The sequence below is a fragment of the Engraulis encrasicolus genome, chromosome 7 (assembly GCF_034702125.1).
Source record: "Engraulis encrasicolus isolate BLACKSEA-1 chromosome 7, IST_EnEncr_1.0, whole genome shotgun sequence".
Classification (NCBI taxonomy): domain Eukaryota; kingdom Metazoa; phylum Chordata; class Actinopteri; order Clupeiformes; family Engraulidae; genus Engraulis; species Engraulis encrasicolus.
In genome coordinates, this window is record NC_085863.1 from 45,660,772 (window position 1) to 45,676,670 (window position 15,899).

The 15,899-nt window shown below is 42.8% G+C and overlaps 1 protein-coding gene across 2 annotated transcripts in view; it reads left to right on the forward strand.

Moving 5' to 3' along the window:
• Positions 1-2,500: 2,500 nt before the first annotated feature.
• sh3pxd2b (SH3 and PX domains 2B) overlaps positions 2,501-15,899 on the forward strand; it is a 79,765-nt gene continuing 66,366 nt past the window's right edge. Inside the window, exons 1-2 of one of the 2 annotated variants that reach the window (XM_063203667.1) lie at positions 2,501-2,834; positions 10,345-10,425. In XM_063203667.1, the coding sequence (XP_063059737.1) occupies positions 2,763-2,834; positions 10,345-10,425 (153 nt within the window). In that variant the 5' untranslated portion in view covers positions 2,501-2,762. The remainder of the gene's footprint in view (positions 2,835-10,344; positions 10,426-15,899) is intronic. The other variant, XM_063203668.1, reaches the window with a different exon arrangement.

Sequence of the window (15,899 nt, forward strand, 5' to 3'; positions counted from 1 at the left end):
GCCTCTCCTCTATACCTCTCCTTTTAAATCTATCTCTAAAAATGTTTTTTTTTCCATTTGTTAAGCACTTTGAGTTACATGCCTTGTATGACACAGTGCTATACAAATACAATTATTATTATTATTATTATTATTATTATTATTATTATTATGTGTAGTAACTGGCTAAAACATTATTCCCTGTGCCTGGGTCACACTCAGACAGGCAAGTTTCTCACACTATGCAAGGAAATTGTGTAAAGACCACAGTCACATGCACACATGCAGTACAAGTTGTGAAATTATTAGTCACACTGTTTTGACCCTCTGTTGATGCATATCTGACTTCTGCTTGGTTCAGTGGTTCTCAAACTTTTTTGAATGCCCCTTGACCTTGACCTTATGATAAGCTTCCCACAAACCGGAACTAGGATTCTTTTTAAGATTCTTCACCATAGTAGACCAGCTGACCAGGCAGAGAGTCCCCAAGGGCTGGATAAGGTTGTTTTTTTGGGTTTTTTCCTTTCTTCTTTTCTTAGGAACTGCTCCATAAATTAGAGGGAGTGGCCCATTTTCCCATCTTCAATATTGACGGTGGACTGAGTCGAGCAGAAGGTATGAAAACGAGCTGTATGAGTGAGGGGCCAGTTTATAAAAATGGCCAGGTGTTTTTCTTGTTCTCCTAGTCCAGCCGCTGACTCACTTTAGTCACTCACTTTGCCCAGCAAATCTGTTATGATAGCTAGACCTTTTTCAAATTTAGCAAAAACAAAAAAATCCTTTTCCATTTTGTTCAACTAGACATTTCTGACAAAGTCAGAAAGCATTCATGTTATGAACTAACATTAAGTGGTTATTTAACACCTTGAAAACCAGAAACAAGAGGCGGGTTACACACTGCAGGTGGGGCTGCAGCAGAGACTTGACTAATTCATTTGCAATGCTGAACATAACCAGAAGAGAGCGCCCTAAAACAGACTTCATTCTATGCCTCTCACTACAATGGTCCACACGATGGCAGCAGATGTGAATCTCTTTCCACAGATAAATCACAGTAGCACAGCGTACAGTAAGTCATCTGCATGGATAGGAAAAATTGGATTGAGAAATAAAAAGTCTTGCCAGATATTCATTCTGCCTACCCTGTTAACACAGAAGTGTCTACTAGTTAGAAAAAAGGAATATATCAGAATAAAGGAAGAAAAATTCCACAATCCTACAATATAGTACATAGCCTACAGGTATGAGGGACGTGTTTTTTTAACCTTTAAGAGTGTACCATCACACCGGTGTGACGGGAATGTTCGGGCACTGAAAGTTCTATAGAATTCTGACCGTCATTCAATACAATTTGGAATTTTAGAATCTTGCATTGTTATAGAACGCATTCTTTTTATAGAATGTTCAAAAAACCCACACTCTTAAAGGTTTTAAAAAGGTTTATAGCCTACTACATAATGTTGTTTTAAAAGACACAGAGATGCACTGGAAGTTGTGGGGGACATATTAAACTTTTTGGGAGTTTTGATACCCTGTATCAGTGGTGAACATTTGCTACCAGCCAAATGCTGGCAAAACATGAAAGGTGGGTTGTAGGCTATTTAGGACAGGCAATAATGATTAACTCTCAAGTAGCTGATGGAGTTGTAGACTGCCAGTTACTTTTCAATGGCAGGTAAAGTTTAGGCTTGGCTTTGGCCATGGCTCAAACGGCCAAGGACCTGGGTTCGATTCCAGCCCAAGGTTATTTCCAATCCTCTATCCCTCTCTCACCAACTGCTTTCCTGCATCTCCATCTTCACTGTCTTATCTCAAATAAGACCATACCCCCCCCCCCTGGGTGATTTCTTGTGAAGTTCCTTTCCCCCTCTGCTGCAAAATACACGCTTAAAATGTTGGCTCCTATAAGCAGTCAGTCTTAACATTCTAGTTGTGAGGATGCTCACACTCATCTCTGTCATTCCAACCCCAGAAGAATATTATAGGCCTATTTGGGGTTAAACCTCCAGTGTCCATTGTCCTCTCCACTGGGTCCAGTAAAGACAGAGTAGGCTACAGTAGCTTAACTCACTTGTTTTGGTCCATTGCCTCTGAGGTAAAATGGTAAAATATTAACCAGGGTTGAATCAAGTTAGTGAATCAACTGTGTGTATGTTAACAACCATCTGTGGTGATGGAGAATAGACACACAGCACTGGCAGTGCATCGGGCCACTTGTTGACTACTTGTCAAATCACCAAGTCCAAATATTAAAATGCAGTGAGTGAATGAATGAAAGAAATTCAATGAATGAATGAACAAACGAACTTTGCGCGTGCACATCACTGTGACGCAGTGTGCGCAAAATACATTTTTGTTAGCCAGTAGTTTGCAAATTCCATTGATGTGCCCCCTAAATGCTTGGGCCATCATGCAAACCTGTTGTACAGTATGCTTCTCTGTGGCCCTGAGTCTGTGTAAGCACTTCTCCTTTAAGAGCTTCCAGGGCCGGGCTCCGCAGAGCCTGAGCTATCGAATTAGTCTCGGCGAGCTAGGATAGGCTGGGAGTTTGGTCCAGGCCCGGGCCAGCGAACAGGACGGGGCAAAGAAAGCAGGAGCTGCCGAATGTCTTACAGGAAACTCGACGTGGACTATGCACATAAGTTAAAGGCGAATATATATGTTTAAATGCGATTGAAATACGCGAATGATAGCTGAAGTGACTGACGATACTTTGGGATCTAGTTGGCGTAGCGGTTGAGCCGGAGCGCAATTCTTAGGTGCAATTCACGTTTGGCTGCATCATGCCGAGGCGGACCGTCCACGAAGTAACTGTTCAAGATGTGCAGAAGAGGAGAAACCCCAGCAAACACTATGTAAGTCTTGGACATTGGCAACAGGCCCACTAAACACACGGGCTCGAAGTGTGTCAAGAAGGTTACTGTTTACTTCTGCTCCTGTGCGGAATGGTCCTTGGATAGCTCACATTGCATTCTTTAACAAAGAAAAGGAAAATCTCCCCCGAGAGTATCAAATTACATTAAATACAAAGCGGCACGTTTTCCAGCTTGCTTTAAAAGTTTTCGTTTAGTCAGCAATGCCATTGGCTGTGGTGAAGTGTAATTTCGTATTCTGAATGTAATGCGTAAAGGTAAATGCAGTTAAGTGGTGAAATGAAAACATCTTAGCAGAAGAGCGTTTTTTTCAGGCGCTGTAACGCCACGACTCTGTTTACAGTTCAGAAGTAGCGTTCAAACCAATTCCAGAGGTTTTCTGAAGGCCTCAACATCTGCAAATGCCAAAGCCGCTCCTTGTCAAGAGGGATCTTTTGTGTCGACTTCCCTCCTTCCCCTTCCCCCCACCATGATAGAAAGTTTCTGATTTTACGACGACTCAATAAAGCGTCAAGGTAAAGAAGCTTTGCTGCTCATCAGTGATGCTTATCGGTCTGTGTACTGTATCTGTTTGTTAGTTTGTTTTGCTATGCACTCAACTAACCGTGAGTACATCTGGCAACCACCCAGTGCTAGGGCTGATGAATGATACCTCAGGGAGCAGCCCTACCCATTCTCATAAATGAAGGAATGACATAATATGAGCATGCAGAGTTGCATTGTTCAGCTGTGCAAAGCCCACCTCAACTTATTTGGTGTGGACTGAAGTCATTTCTTTCTGGGCAATGCAGCCCCCATCTTCTGATTTTTTTTGTTCTCTGCTTACTTAGTGTATTCTCTCTCTCTCTCTCTCTCTCTCTCTCTCTCTCTCTCTCTCTCTCTCTCTCTCTCTCTCTCTCTCTCTCTCTCTCTCTCTCTCTCTCTCTCTCTCTCTCTGTCTCTCTCTCTCTCACACACACACACACACACACACATACAGTCACACACAACCAGACCATCTCTCTCTGTCTGCTCTGTGCTCTCACCCCGACCCTCAATAACGTTGTCCTCAGCGAGAGGGCTGCTTATAAGAAGCCTGGGACACATGCCAGTAGAAGCAATAAGCCAGACAGAATCACAATGTAGTTTCCTATCAAGTCTCGGAGTACTTTTTCCTCCGCTCTTTTCCTCCTTGAAGGAAAGTGTTAAACTGTCCTTTTTCTCCTTTTCTTTTTTTCCCCCCTTGTCATCATGTCGACCACTGCGTCACACATGTGGACAACGCACATTCCTCAGATTTAATTGCTTTTGTAGCTCTCAGCGAATTATGTCCTTAATATCGAGACTTTACGATGGGAGGTGTTTGTCTCGCCACATCCGATTTCCTCTTGAGGATATTGTGTGGTAGGCAGGGCCAGATTAACACATAGGCTAGATATGGCTGCAGCCTAGGGCCCCCAACATGCCAGGGGCCCCCTGATTGGTAAAAAGTGAAAAAATGCAGAATTATGACAAGATGCAATATTGAAAAATGTATCTGTCATGTTCAGTAGAGTTGGTAGACGTGTTATCCATAATTCCTAGCACATAATTATGACACTGTCTATGTACATTTGTCGCAAAATTTGTTTTCCGGGGGGCACCACAGCAACCTGTAGCCTAGGGGCCCCAGGCCTTCTTAATCTGGCCCTGGTGGTAGGTGATTAATGGGACTGACTATATGCAATGCCGGTATGTCTAACATTTCCGTCTTTCCCCCACACTAAGTGGTGACGCTTATGTCTCAGTCCTTGTGTTTTATTGCCTTACTTCTTGACAACATTAAACCGGACATCAAGCTATTGAACTTTTTTTCTGCAGTGTGTGTGTACTGTTCAGTGCCGTAAAAAGAAAACAAAGGCATTGGTTTGCTCCTTATAACAACAGAGACAGTGAAAGGAGAAGTTTGGGTCCGAGTTCATTCCCAGCCATGAGGTGTAAAATATACCCACACAGCCCCTGTGAGGCAGGGGGGCCCATACGAGGCGGGCCCCCTCCACATGATATTAGGCCCTCTTTTTTCGTTCGGGGTCCCATTCTTGGTAGCTTGCAGGGGGGCCTGAAGTACTTGCGTTACGCCAGTGTTCCCAGCCATGGTTGGGGTCACTGAGTGTTCTGGGGGAAATAAAATAGATTTTGATTAAATGATGAACTTCAAGGTGATAAGAACTAAATTAGGCGAGTACATTTAGGGTTTAACCCCAAAAAAAATGATACAAAAGGTTTTTTATGGATTCTATTACTACTGGACCTGCTAAATGACATACTAAAAATCTAGTAAAATCTGACTTTGGGAAATGATTTTTTTCAACATGGCTGCCATAGGCTTATTATAAGGGTCAAGAGACACTCCAGGTGAATAGGCCAAAAAATGTAGCTTGCCGATATCACCATGAAACTTAATCCGGTGATTACTCACATATTTGTGAGAAAAAAATGTATTGCAAGTTTTCTGAAATGTTATGTTTTAATATGGTAATTGGACTATATCTAATTAAATATGCATTAAATTTCAAAATGCAAATCCTCAAAATCTGAAAAAGCCAAGCTCAAAATTACTCTTTTATTTTGTTTCTAGCAAGCCAGAAGATATCTTCAGAAGAGATTATGGACATCTCTTTTTGTTTTGTAGTAAATCTAAAAATCTTTGTGCAGACACACCAGCTAGCATTTTTTTTTTCAAAATATGATTATTTAACATCTCTCTTAGATAAATAATTTAGTTTTATGTGTCTCAAGTTCTTCCAGACATTCTTTGAGTCTGGTGGTATCATTCTTAGCATGTATCAAGGGCAAGGTCAGCTGTCCTCAAATCATAGCCTCTCCACAGAGGTGTCCTAAGGGCTGGTGCTGGGACTCCTATTTGCCATGTACACCACATCACTGGGCCATGTTATCTGTTCTCACAGCTTCTCATACTACTGTTACACCGATGAAGCACAGTTACTTTGTGCCAGATGACTCCACGGTCACTCACATTTCCGCTTGCCTCTCTGAACTATCCACAAGTATGAAGGAATGCAACCTTCAGTTGAGCCTCGTCCAAATGTACTGCTGGTGATCCCAGCCAAAGATTTAGGTTGCCATGATATCAAGCTCAATATGGATTCTGCTACTGTTGCCTCAAATAAGGCCACAAGAAATCTAGGTGTCATTGTTGATGACCATCTATCATTCTCTGACCACATAGCCTCAGTTTCCCAGTCATGTCCTCTTTTTCATGCCCTAATTGAATACAAGGCCCTGACCCTTGCCTATGAAGCTACAACAGGCCCTACTCTGGCTTACCCTAAAGCTATGCTAAAGCCCTATGTCCTTTCAGGACATTGTCTGTCTCCAGTACCAACCGTTTCACCTTGCCCTCTACTTACACATGTAGTGGCTGCTGCTGAAAGACCCAAACTACCTAGTGACACCATGATTCATCACTGATGATGTGCCCTGACAAACAGCACATGGATATTATCATAGCAGTAGTGTCTTTATCCACCCAAACAGCACTCCAAACAAACAGATCCTGAAAACATGTTAGTTCATGCCAATGTAATTATCATGTAGTAACCTTTATTTTAAAAACTTTGATCTTGAAAATGACACCTTTCCTGAAGTCAGATTTTCCTAGATTTTTAGTATGTTATTAAGGACACTTAGAGGTAACAAAATCAGTTGAAAAACCTTTTGTATCAATTTTTTTGGGGTTAGGGCTTTTTTTTGCATAGATGTACTCGCCTAAATAGGCCATAGAGGAATTAAACTGATATTTTCTCTTCATGCCCCATGCAGTAAGCATTTGCTAAAAGTTCGTTATTAGGTCACTAACTCACATTACTCTTCCTCCTAACAGTATCAGCCTTGCCTTGCCACCAAAAGGCGATACATATTTCGCACTGCAACAGCAAACGCTACTCCGTCCTCCTCAAAGACGCTTTGATTATTGTAGGCTTTTATATATATATATATATAGCATAGTATGAGAGGTGGACAGGAAGCGAATTGGGAGAGACAGGGAGGGGACGGGAATCGAACCCAGCTCAGCTGCATGGCAGGCGAGTGCCCTACCGGTTGGCCATGGCAGGGCCAATAACTGTAGGCTTTTAATGATATGTAAAAATGGCCTGTATATAGTGACTGTGCCACTGCACAGCCAGCCCCTGGGTCTTGCTAGCCTACTGTATTAGGCACTCACCTCTTGATAAGATATTTGCACAAACTGGGACATTTGCCAACTTTGGGACGCATTGCCATCTTGGACATGCCGCAAGGCCCGATTGAATCGCATGGCATCACGTACTGTGCAGGAGCGAAATCACTTCTCATGTAAAATATATTGGGCAGTGCGATGTGAAGTGAAGGGTGATAACGCACTGATCACGACTGTAAGTGAAAGCCCAACTAGGAAGCTCCAACACCCATTGTCATTGCGACACCGCACTCCACACTGTGAACACTGCACACAACGAAATTGCATTTATGCCTCACCCGTGCTAGGGGGCAGCCCCTCAATGGTGTCCAAAAGGGAGCAGTAGGGCGGGACGGTGCCATGCTCAGGGTACCTCAGTCATGGAGGAGGATGGGGGACAGCACTGGTTAATTACTCCCCCCATTTTGGCACTGCACAACAACAAAGGCTTAGGAAGTACACGGTTTTCAAAAGAAAACTTTTCTGAGCTAAGTACTGTAAACATTTACGAATGCCATCCTACACTTCCACCTTCTGGCTCTTTGAAGACTGTTTTTGGTGAGAGCAACAGTCTATTTCTTTTCACAAGGATGACACAGGACGGGACAGAATCGCATGCGTCATCGTAATGAAAGCCTTTGTCTCTGTGCCTACGTGTGTGTGCGTGTGTGTGCGTGTGCGTGTGCGTGTGCGTGTGTGTGTGTGTGTGTGTGTGTGTGTGTGTGTGTGTGTGTGTGTGTGTGTGTGTCTGTGGTTGAGGAGTAATGCCCTCCTGGTGTAGTTGCTCCCTCCTCTCTCTGTCTTTGTGTATGTGTGTGTGTGTGTGTGTGTGTGTGTGTGTGTGTGTGTGTGTGTGTGTGTGTGTGTGTGTGTGTGTGTGTGTGTGTGTGTGTGTGTGTGTGTGTGTGTGTGTGTGTGTGTGTGTGTACGGTGATGGGGATGAGAATCACTTCCCGGGTGTGACATCATCATCATCAGAGGCAGGATATGCCTCCTGCACCCGGCCGACCCTGAGAGGCCTTGATCACAGGAGATAGAGGATAGAACAGCCATGCTGTAGTGTGTGGGTGTGTGAGTGTGTGCACGTGTGTGTGCACGCGCACATGTGGGCAGTGCCTTTGCTTTTGTGTGTGTGCGCGCGATAGAGAGAGAGAGAGAGAGAGAGAGAGAGAGAGAGAGAGAGAGAGAGAGAGGAAGAGAAAGTGAGTTAATAAGCGTGATAGATAGAGAAAGAGAGAGAGGGAGGGAGGAGGAAAGGGTTTTAGATCCCTTTAAAAACTAAGCCATGCCCTCCCCCATGCCCCCGAGTAAGTTTCCAGTCGTACCAGACCTGGATACACACACACACACACACACATCCGCAGACCTGGGCTTGAGATGATTAGCCACACTGGTCAGTGCTACTTGTGATGTGGACAGGAAACCGATGTTGTTTTATTGTCCTCTGTATACCACTCAGTCACGGGGTGTGGCGACACTACAGTGTACGTCTTATGGTCTGTGGAGCTTTGGAAACGGATGTCTACATATTGCCATTGTGATAAACAAATGGCTGTAGCAGTAAATAGACATATGAAAATATATTGTTATACACAATAAACACTGAACTTGAGAATGCCGCATCTGCATTCTACGGTAATTCCTTCGAACAAAAATTGGAAGTAGCTACTAATTATTGTGTACAAGCCATTTCTGCCCTACAAAGCCAAAGTGTAGTAACTACGCCAACATTGAAACTGAGAAGAAGGCCTCCAAAGCCTTGATATTAGGTTGGATATTCTGCCCTACAAAGCAAAAAGGCAGTAACTGCATTGCTGTTTAAAATAACTAACTATAACTTTAATGCCATATATATCAAAGTCTACAGATAAATAAAATGATTGATTTGGAAAAAGGGTGGTAATATAAAGTAACAAAACTGTCACATTAGTAATATCCCAAAAAACACTTATACTGGATTGCAGCATCATTTTAAAGTCAACTGACTCAGTTTGGAGCTCTGCGCAGTTAAGTTACTGCCTTTTTGCTTTGTAGGGCAGTATTGTAGACACTGATAAATAGTATGGACTAAGGATAGACCGATATATATATCGGTAGCGGTATCGGGCCGATATTTGCAATTTTTAAGTGTATCGGTATCGGCCGATACGCGTGTGGTTTTGGCCGATACGCAATATTTATTATTTGATGTCATTCGGATTTTTTTAAAAGCACCAAGACACTATATTACTTGATTGTTAGACATTACTTGATTGTTAGAGTGGGTGTTTAAATGTTACAAGTTCTACCTCAATTTGATAATGTTAAAGGAATGTTTATTTTTAACTTGAGACCTGGAATATTTGTCATTTTTTAACCTTTTTTTAAACCCATATCGGCCCCAAATATCGGGTATCGGAAATCGGCTATCGGCCAAGGTTGATGCATAGCGCATCGGCCATTAAAAAACCTGTATCGATCGACGCCTACTATGGACATTGATCTGTAGCAATATCTCTTGAAAGGAACACATAAAGTTTTGTCTCAAGATAAAGAAGGTGTAATGAAGAAGATCATTTTCAGTCTGAACGCAATTTCACACAATACATAGTTACTGCACTTTGCCTTTGTAGGGCAGACTTGTAAAAGCCAATGTTAGAGATTCAACTTCCTCTGAATCAACCACAGCGCAGTCATGGGTCAACAATGGGTAAGCGGTTAGGGCGTCAGACTTGTAGCCCAAAGGTTGCCGGTTCAACTCCCGACCCGCCAGGTTGGTGGGGGGAGGAATTAACCAGTGCTCTCCCCCATCCTCCTCCATGACTGAGGTACCCTGAGCATGGCACTGTACCGCCCTACTGCTCCCTTTTGGGCGCCATTGGGGGCTGCCATGGTTGAGGCATAAATGCAATTTCGTTGTGTGCTGTGTGCAGTGTTACACTTGTGTGCTGCGGAGTCCTGTGTCACAATGACACTGGGAGTTGGAGTTTCCCAGATGGGCTTTGAAGGCTTTAAGCAAAGCTGCTGTGTGCAAAGCTGATAATGGACTGGCAAGTCACCTGTTTTTCTCCAACATTTTCCATGCTTGTATGTCATTAAGTGATGTCGAAGAGTTATGGGTGGTTTTAAGTATCCTCTTACTGTAGATGGGCCCATCAACATGTTTATTCACTCTTTGCTGAAACACTGAACTACATCATAACGTAACACAACGCAAGGAGTCTTAGGTAACCGAGAAAGACATGGTCATGACCATTTTGGTGCCAATAAGGTTATACCTGTATAACACTTCTTTTTTGTTTATATCTGTTTCAGGTTTATCTTATCAAAGTCTCCTGGTCAGATGGCAGCACAGAGGTCATCTATAGAAGATACAGCAAATTCTTCGATCTACAGGTAGGTGTCACTTTCATGATGACGTGACGTCACCTTGCATTGCACGACGAGTTGTTACAAAGTGGTGTGGTGTGGAGACACACAGCCAGGTATTTTGCTGTCCTCTCAAATGCAAGGCTGTCCAAGACTACCATAGACAACAATACACACACACACACACACACACACACACACACACACACACACACACACACACACACACACACACACACACACACACACACACACACACACACACACACACACACACCAGAACATCACACGGTCTGGCCCTGAACCCTGGTCTCTGGTGCAGCCTGTCTTCAATGCTGGCTGATCAGCAGTATTTGAGCGAGATGGTTTTTGCCCATCGGCTTTTAAAATTACAACAGCAGATTCGGAAAATGAACTAATGGAGAATTGGGAGCTTGGAAGAGACTGCTTCAGAAAACCTCAGAAATGTCCTATTTTCGACTTGGATGTCCCTTTGGAAGGTTGCTTCTCTCAAGAAGGAGAAACTCTTCAGCTCTTCTTTGATTGGGACCTCTTCTGAGGAAAACCACCCGTGACATCTTTTGTTCGAGCATACTTCACAGTCATGGTTATCTGCGTCCTTTTATAGGGTAAAGAAGGAATACAAACCCCAACTCCGATGAAGTTGGGACGTTTGGTAAACAGTGAATAAAATTAAAATGCTATCATTTTCAAAACATTCAATCTATTCATTAGATGGAGAATAGTGAAAAGACAACATATTAAGTGTTAAAACCGAGAAAAAAGATTGTTTTGGGGGACATATGTACTCATTTCTATTTTGATAAATCCAACACGTCTCAAAAGAGTTGGGACGGGGACAATAATGGCAGCAAATATCGAGGAAGACTAAAAACAAAACAAAAGACAACACTTAACAGTTAAATACATTAACCGATGAGATGATTTTATATAAAAAACAGTGTTAATTCCTATCTTGGACATGATTTCACCAGCTTAAATGGTGGGTGTATTCCTTGTCATGTTTTGCAATGTTTTCCTTTCTGTAGTTCTTACAGTGTGACAGGTCTTGACCAAAAACCCACCATTTTATCACCTGCTGGTCCTTATGATGGAGCCAAACTGTTAAAACATAGTAGAGAATGCAATTTGACCTTACTATGTGGCAGTAATCGAAGATCTCCCTTCAAAATATAATGCATGAGTGGCTTTTCATGCTGTTTAAAACCCATTTATACCATTCAGCACTGTATTTAACTCTACAGATGAGTGAGAACATCTTAACCAATGCACTACTGCACCCGCATGCCATCATGGAGGCTGACTTTTGAAGCTAGCACTAACACAAGTTGGATGGTCCATTTTCACTGTAGCACAGGATGTGCAATGCTCTATTATTGTCAAAAAGAATGGACTTCTACAACTTCTGCTGACTTCTGTAAGCAAAGGACAGTTTCCCATGTCTTCTGGGTCTATTTCAAGTGAGCTCAGGTGCTTAGGAGAATGTTACACCCCTGTATCATTTTCATGCATTAAGCATTCTTAATATGGTCAATTTTCAATAGCTCTAATTAATGGAGTGCTAGAGTGAGGCTACAGCCAATATATATTTCATGATGTCATGAACCTATACAATGATTTTATTAACAAAAATATGTCTTATATACACTCAATCGTGCTAAATCAAAGGGAATTCAAAAATGTATGTAATAACTATGGTAATTATTCCCTTTGCATCTTTAATTCTGAGTGACTCAGCCTCTCTGTCATGATCTTATACCTGGACACCTATATTGTCCGTCAGTACAATTCATTTTGAAATGTTCTTCTTTGTTGTTTTATCTTATTTGGATGTTTACTAAATTTCACTGATCCCCGTCCCAACTCTTTTGAGACGTGTTGGATTTATCAAATTAGAAATGAGTACATATGTCCCCCAAAACAATATTTTTTCTCGGTTTTAACACTTAATATGTTGTCTTTTCACTATTCTCCATCTAATGAATAGATTGAATGTTTTGAAAATGATAGCATTTTGATTTTATTCACTGTTTACCAAACGTCCCAACTTCATCGGAGTTGGGGTTTGTACATTTGAGGAATCAAGAAATAAAAAAACAGTTTTTTGGACCCAAATATCCTTCACGTCACCAGACATCTGTCTCAGTCGTAAAGGGTCGAATCAAACAGAGCTTTGTATTACCATCCTAATAAACCCAAACTGTGGTTGCTATTAGGCACATGAGTTTGACTCATCGACATCAGGAGAGCATTCGCTGCATCATTGCAAAGAAATGGAACTTGATATGATAGGAACTGTAATATGCATAACCCAAAAAAAATGCCTGGGCAAAGCTCACAACGCTGCCTGGTAGTGAGTGAATTCTTGCAATGGCATAGACTGTGAGCTTTTGCTTTTGTTTTTTCATGTGAAAAACAGTGGTACAGTGAAACTTACTACCCATGTGGGATGTTATAGGATGTACTGTGGAAAGATGTACGTATACAAAGAGTACATATAAACCTGAGAAATGATCAAGAACGTGTGGCATAAAATCATGAAAAAAGCATAAAAGCAACATCAGGGGAGCCATTTCTCTCAAAGCATGTGAACCTTAGGGTTTGTGAGGCCATGGTGAAAGTTATGGGCCTACGCTTTATTGTCCTCTTGGAAGATTATCAAGGTAGTACGTGGTTCTGTCTGAATAAAGAGTGTCCTCTGCCAGGCCTTAAAACATTAGTTCAAACCTGACAGCTGAGATAGTGGGCCATAATAGTTTGTTGATTTAGTGCTGCATTTTCTAGGATGGCAATTTTAAGGCTACCCAGAACGTTGACTACGTATGGCCCGGACAGGCGAAAGATGAGCAAAACGATCGGTTACAGTAAAACTCGTGGCCATGTAAATGGCCTCTAAGTCAATGTCTGTATCCGCATGCAGATGACACTATAGTGTTAAGCAGTAGAGTACTCATCACAAGCAAGTGTAGGAACTGGATGACAGGGTTACACTTTACCTTACATAAACATTACATAAACATGGCGCTGTCATGTCACAAAACATTTATGACATTGACAATGTTTATGACACTTTTATGACTTTGTCATGACACTGTTATGACAACTGTCAACTAAAGTGTTGTGGGGGATGAGACAAAACATAAGACAGCGCACAGCTAGTAACTTCCGTACAAATTCACGCTTTGCTGTTTGCTGATAAAATGCTGCAACATCAGAGATTTGCAAATTACTTACAATGGCAAATATCTAATAGGAGTTGTATCTTCAATCATCAACATAGCCCGAAGCCATGAAGTATTTAACTTCATACTGTGGTCTGCTTTTGTCTCTCAGTTAATGATGGGTAACCATGGGCGGGGGCAGTCATGGAGTAGTGGTTAAGGATTTGGACTTTCTATATGGGGGTTGTAGGTTCGAATCCCACTTGACCTCTCCCTACACCTCCATCCATGGCAGAAGTGCCATTGAGCAAGGCACCTAACCCCACATTGCTCCAGGGACTGTAACCAGTACCCTGAATGAAAATAAATGTAAGTTGCTCTGGATAAAATCGTCTGCTAAATGTAATGTAATGTAATGTAATGGGTAACCAGTGTTAAAATGTATGTGCTTACGACATGGTATGGTTTTTTGACATGCCAAACACTCACCTGGCCTGATTATGTGTTTTTGACATGGTTTGATTTTTGACACACCAGACAGTCATCCAGAACTGTTACACATTTCCTTTTGTTCTGTCTGTCTCCCTGTCAGCACCATTGGTTAAAAAAAAGAAAACACGCACAACCGATTCGGTCATGGTGAAACTCAGTGAAAGAGTTTAGACTAGAGCGAGCCAAGGAAGAAGAACCTATTAAGTCTTGGCACTGATCCGAAACACAGGGTGGATCCCTGCAAAATTATTTTCCACCTTTGTTAACATCTCTGGTTGTTTTCACTTCACCCCTTTTTTTAAACATGCATTTCTCACGTCTTCCTCGTTCATCTTGGCTCTCCACCGTTGTCTGACAATGTTTTACGACTCTTGGACGAGCTTCGTTGGGTTGGTTCTGTTTCTCCCGGACTCTCGGCCATGAGAAGGCTGGGAAGTCGGAAAGGGGAGCCTTTTTGTCTCAAAAATATGTGCAACAGTTCTGGTTTTCCTTTTTTGCCTTTTTTCTTTTGATACATCTTTTCCTCTGTAAAACGTCAACAGTCTCGCAGGCGCGCATGCACACACACACGCATGCACGCACACACACGCACACACACACACACACACACACACACACACACACACAGGGCAGCCACCAAAGTCACAGGAAACACGTTTCCCAACAAGTTTGCTCATGCTCCTCTGCCTGCCTGCCTGCCTGCCTGCCTGCCTTTCTCTCTCTCTCTCTCTCTCTCTCTCTCTCTCTCTCTCTCTCTCTCTCTCTCTCTCTCTCTCTCTCTCTCTCTCTCTCTCTCTCTCTCTCCTTATGCCTATTTGGACAGAGGTTTACAGTGATGGCCATTAAGAAGCATTTATGTGCTGTGCGCTGTGTTTGTGCTTGGACGTGTGTGTGTGTGTGTGTGTGTGTGTGTGTGTGTGTGTGTGTGTGTGTGTGTGTGTGTGTGTGTGTGTGTGTGTGTGTGTGTGTGTGTGTGTGTGTGTGTGTGTGTGTGTGTGTGTGTGTGTGTGTGTGTGTGTGTGTGTGGGCGGGTGTGTGCGCGTGTGTGTCATGCCAATTGCATGATTGCTGCTGATGTCAGCATTTCTGTGTGCGCCGTTTATGTTTATTTGTACGCGTGTGCTTCAGTCTGGCTATGTGCATGTCTTAGCATTCAAGAAAAGGGAAAGACTTACACCAGATTAAGCCATTGTTGGAGTCTCTGAAAACATGAAGTCACCACCAGTAGACACACACACACACTCACACACACACACACACACACACACACACACACACACACACACACACACACACACACACACACACACACACACACACACACACACACACACACACACACACACACACACACACACACACACGCACACACACACACACACACACACACACGCACACACACACACACACACAGAGAGAGACTGCCCCAAGGGCAGACGAGACTTCATATCCCCCATGCAAGGGGTTCTTTTTGTGTGCTGCATGGCCACATTGACCTCCAGAGGATGCAGGCTAGACGAGTGGAAGCCTTTCCACTCGCTTTAAATTAGCCCTCTGTCTCTCTCTCTCTCTCTCTCTCTCTCTCTCTCTCTGTCTTGTCTCTCTCTCTTGCTACCTCTCTTTATTCTCTCTGTTTTTCTCTCTCTCTTGTCTTCTCTCTCTCTCTCTCTCTCTCTCTCTCTCTCTCTCTCTCTCTCTCTCTCTCTCTCTCTCTCTCTCTCTCTCTCTCTCTCTCTCTCTCTCTCTCTCTCAGCTTTCACTGACCTCTGTGCTTTCCACTCCACTATGCAGATGTCCTGCATATGCTACGTTGCCACTGGGTAAAGG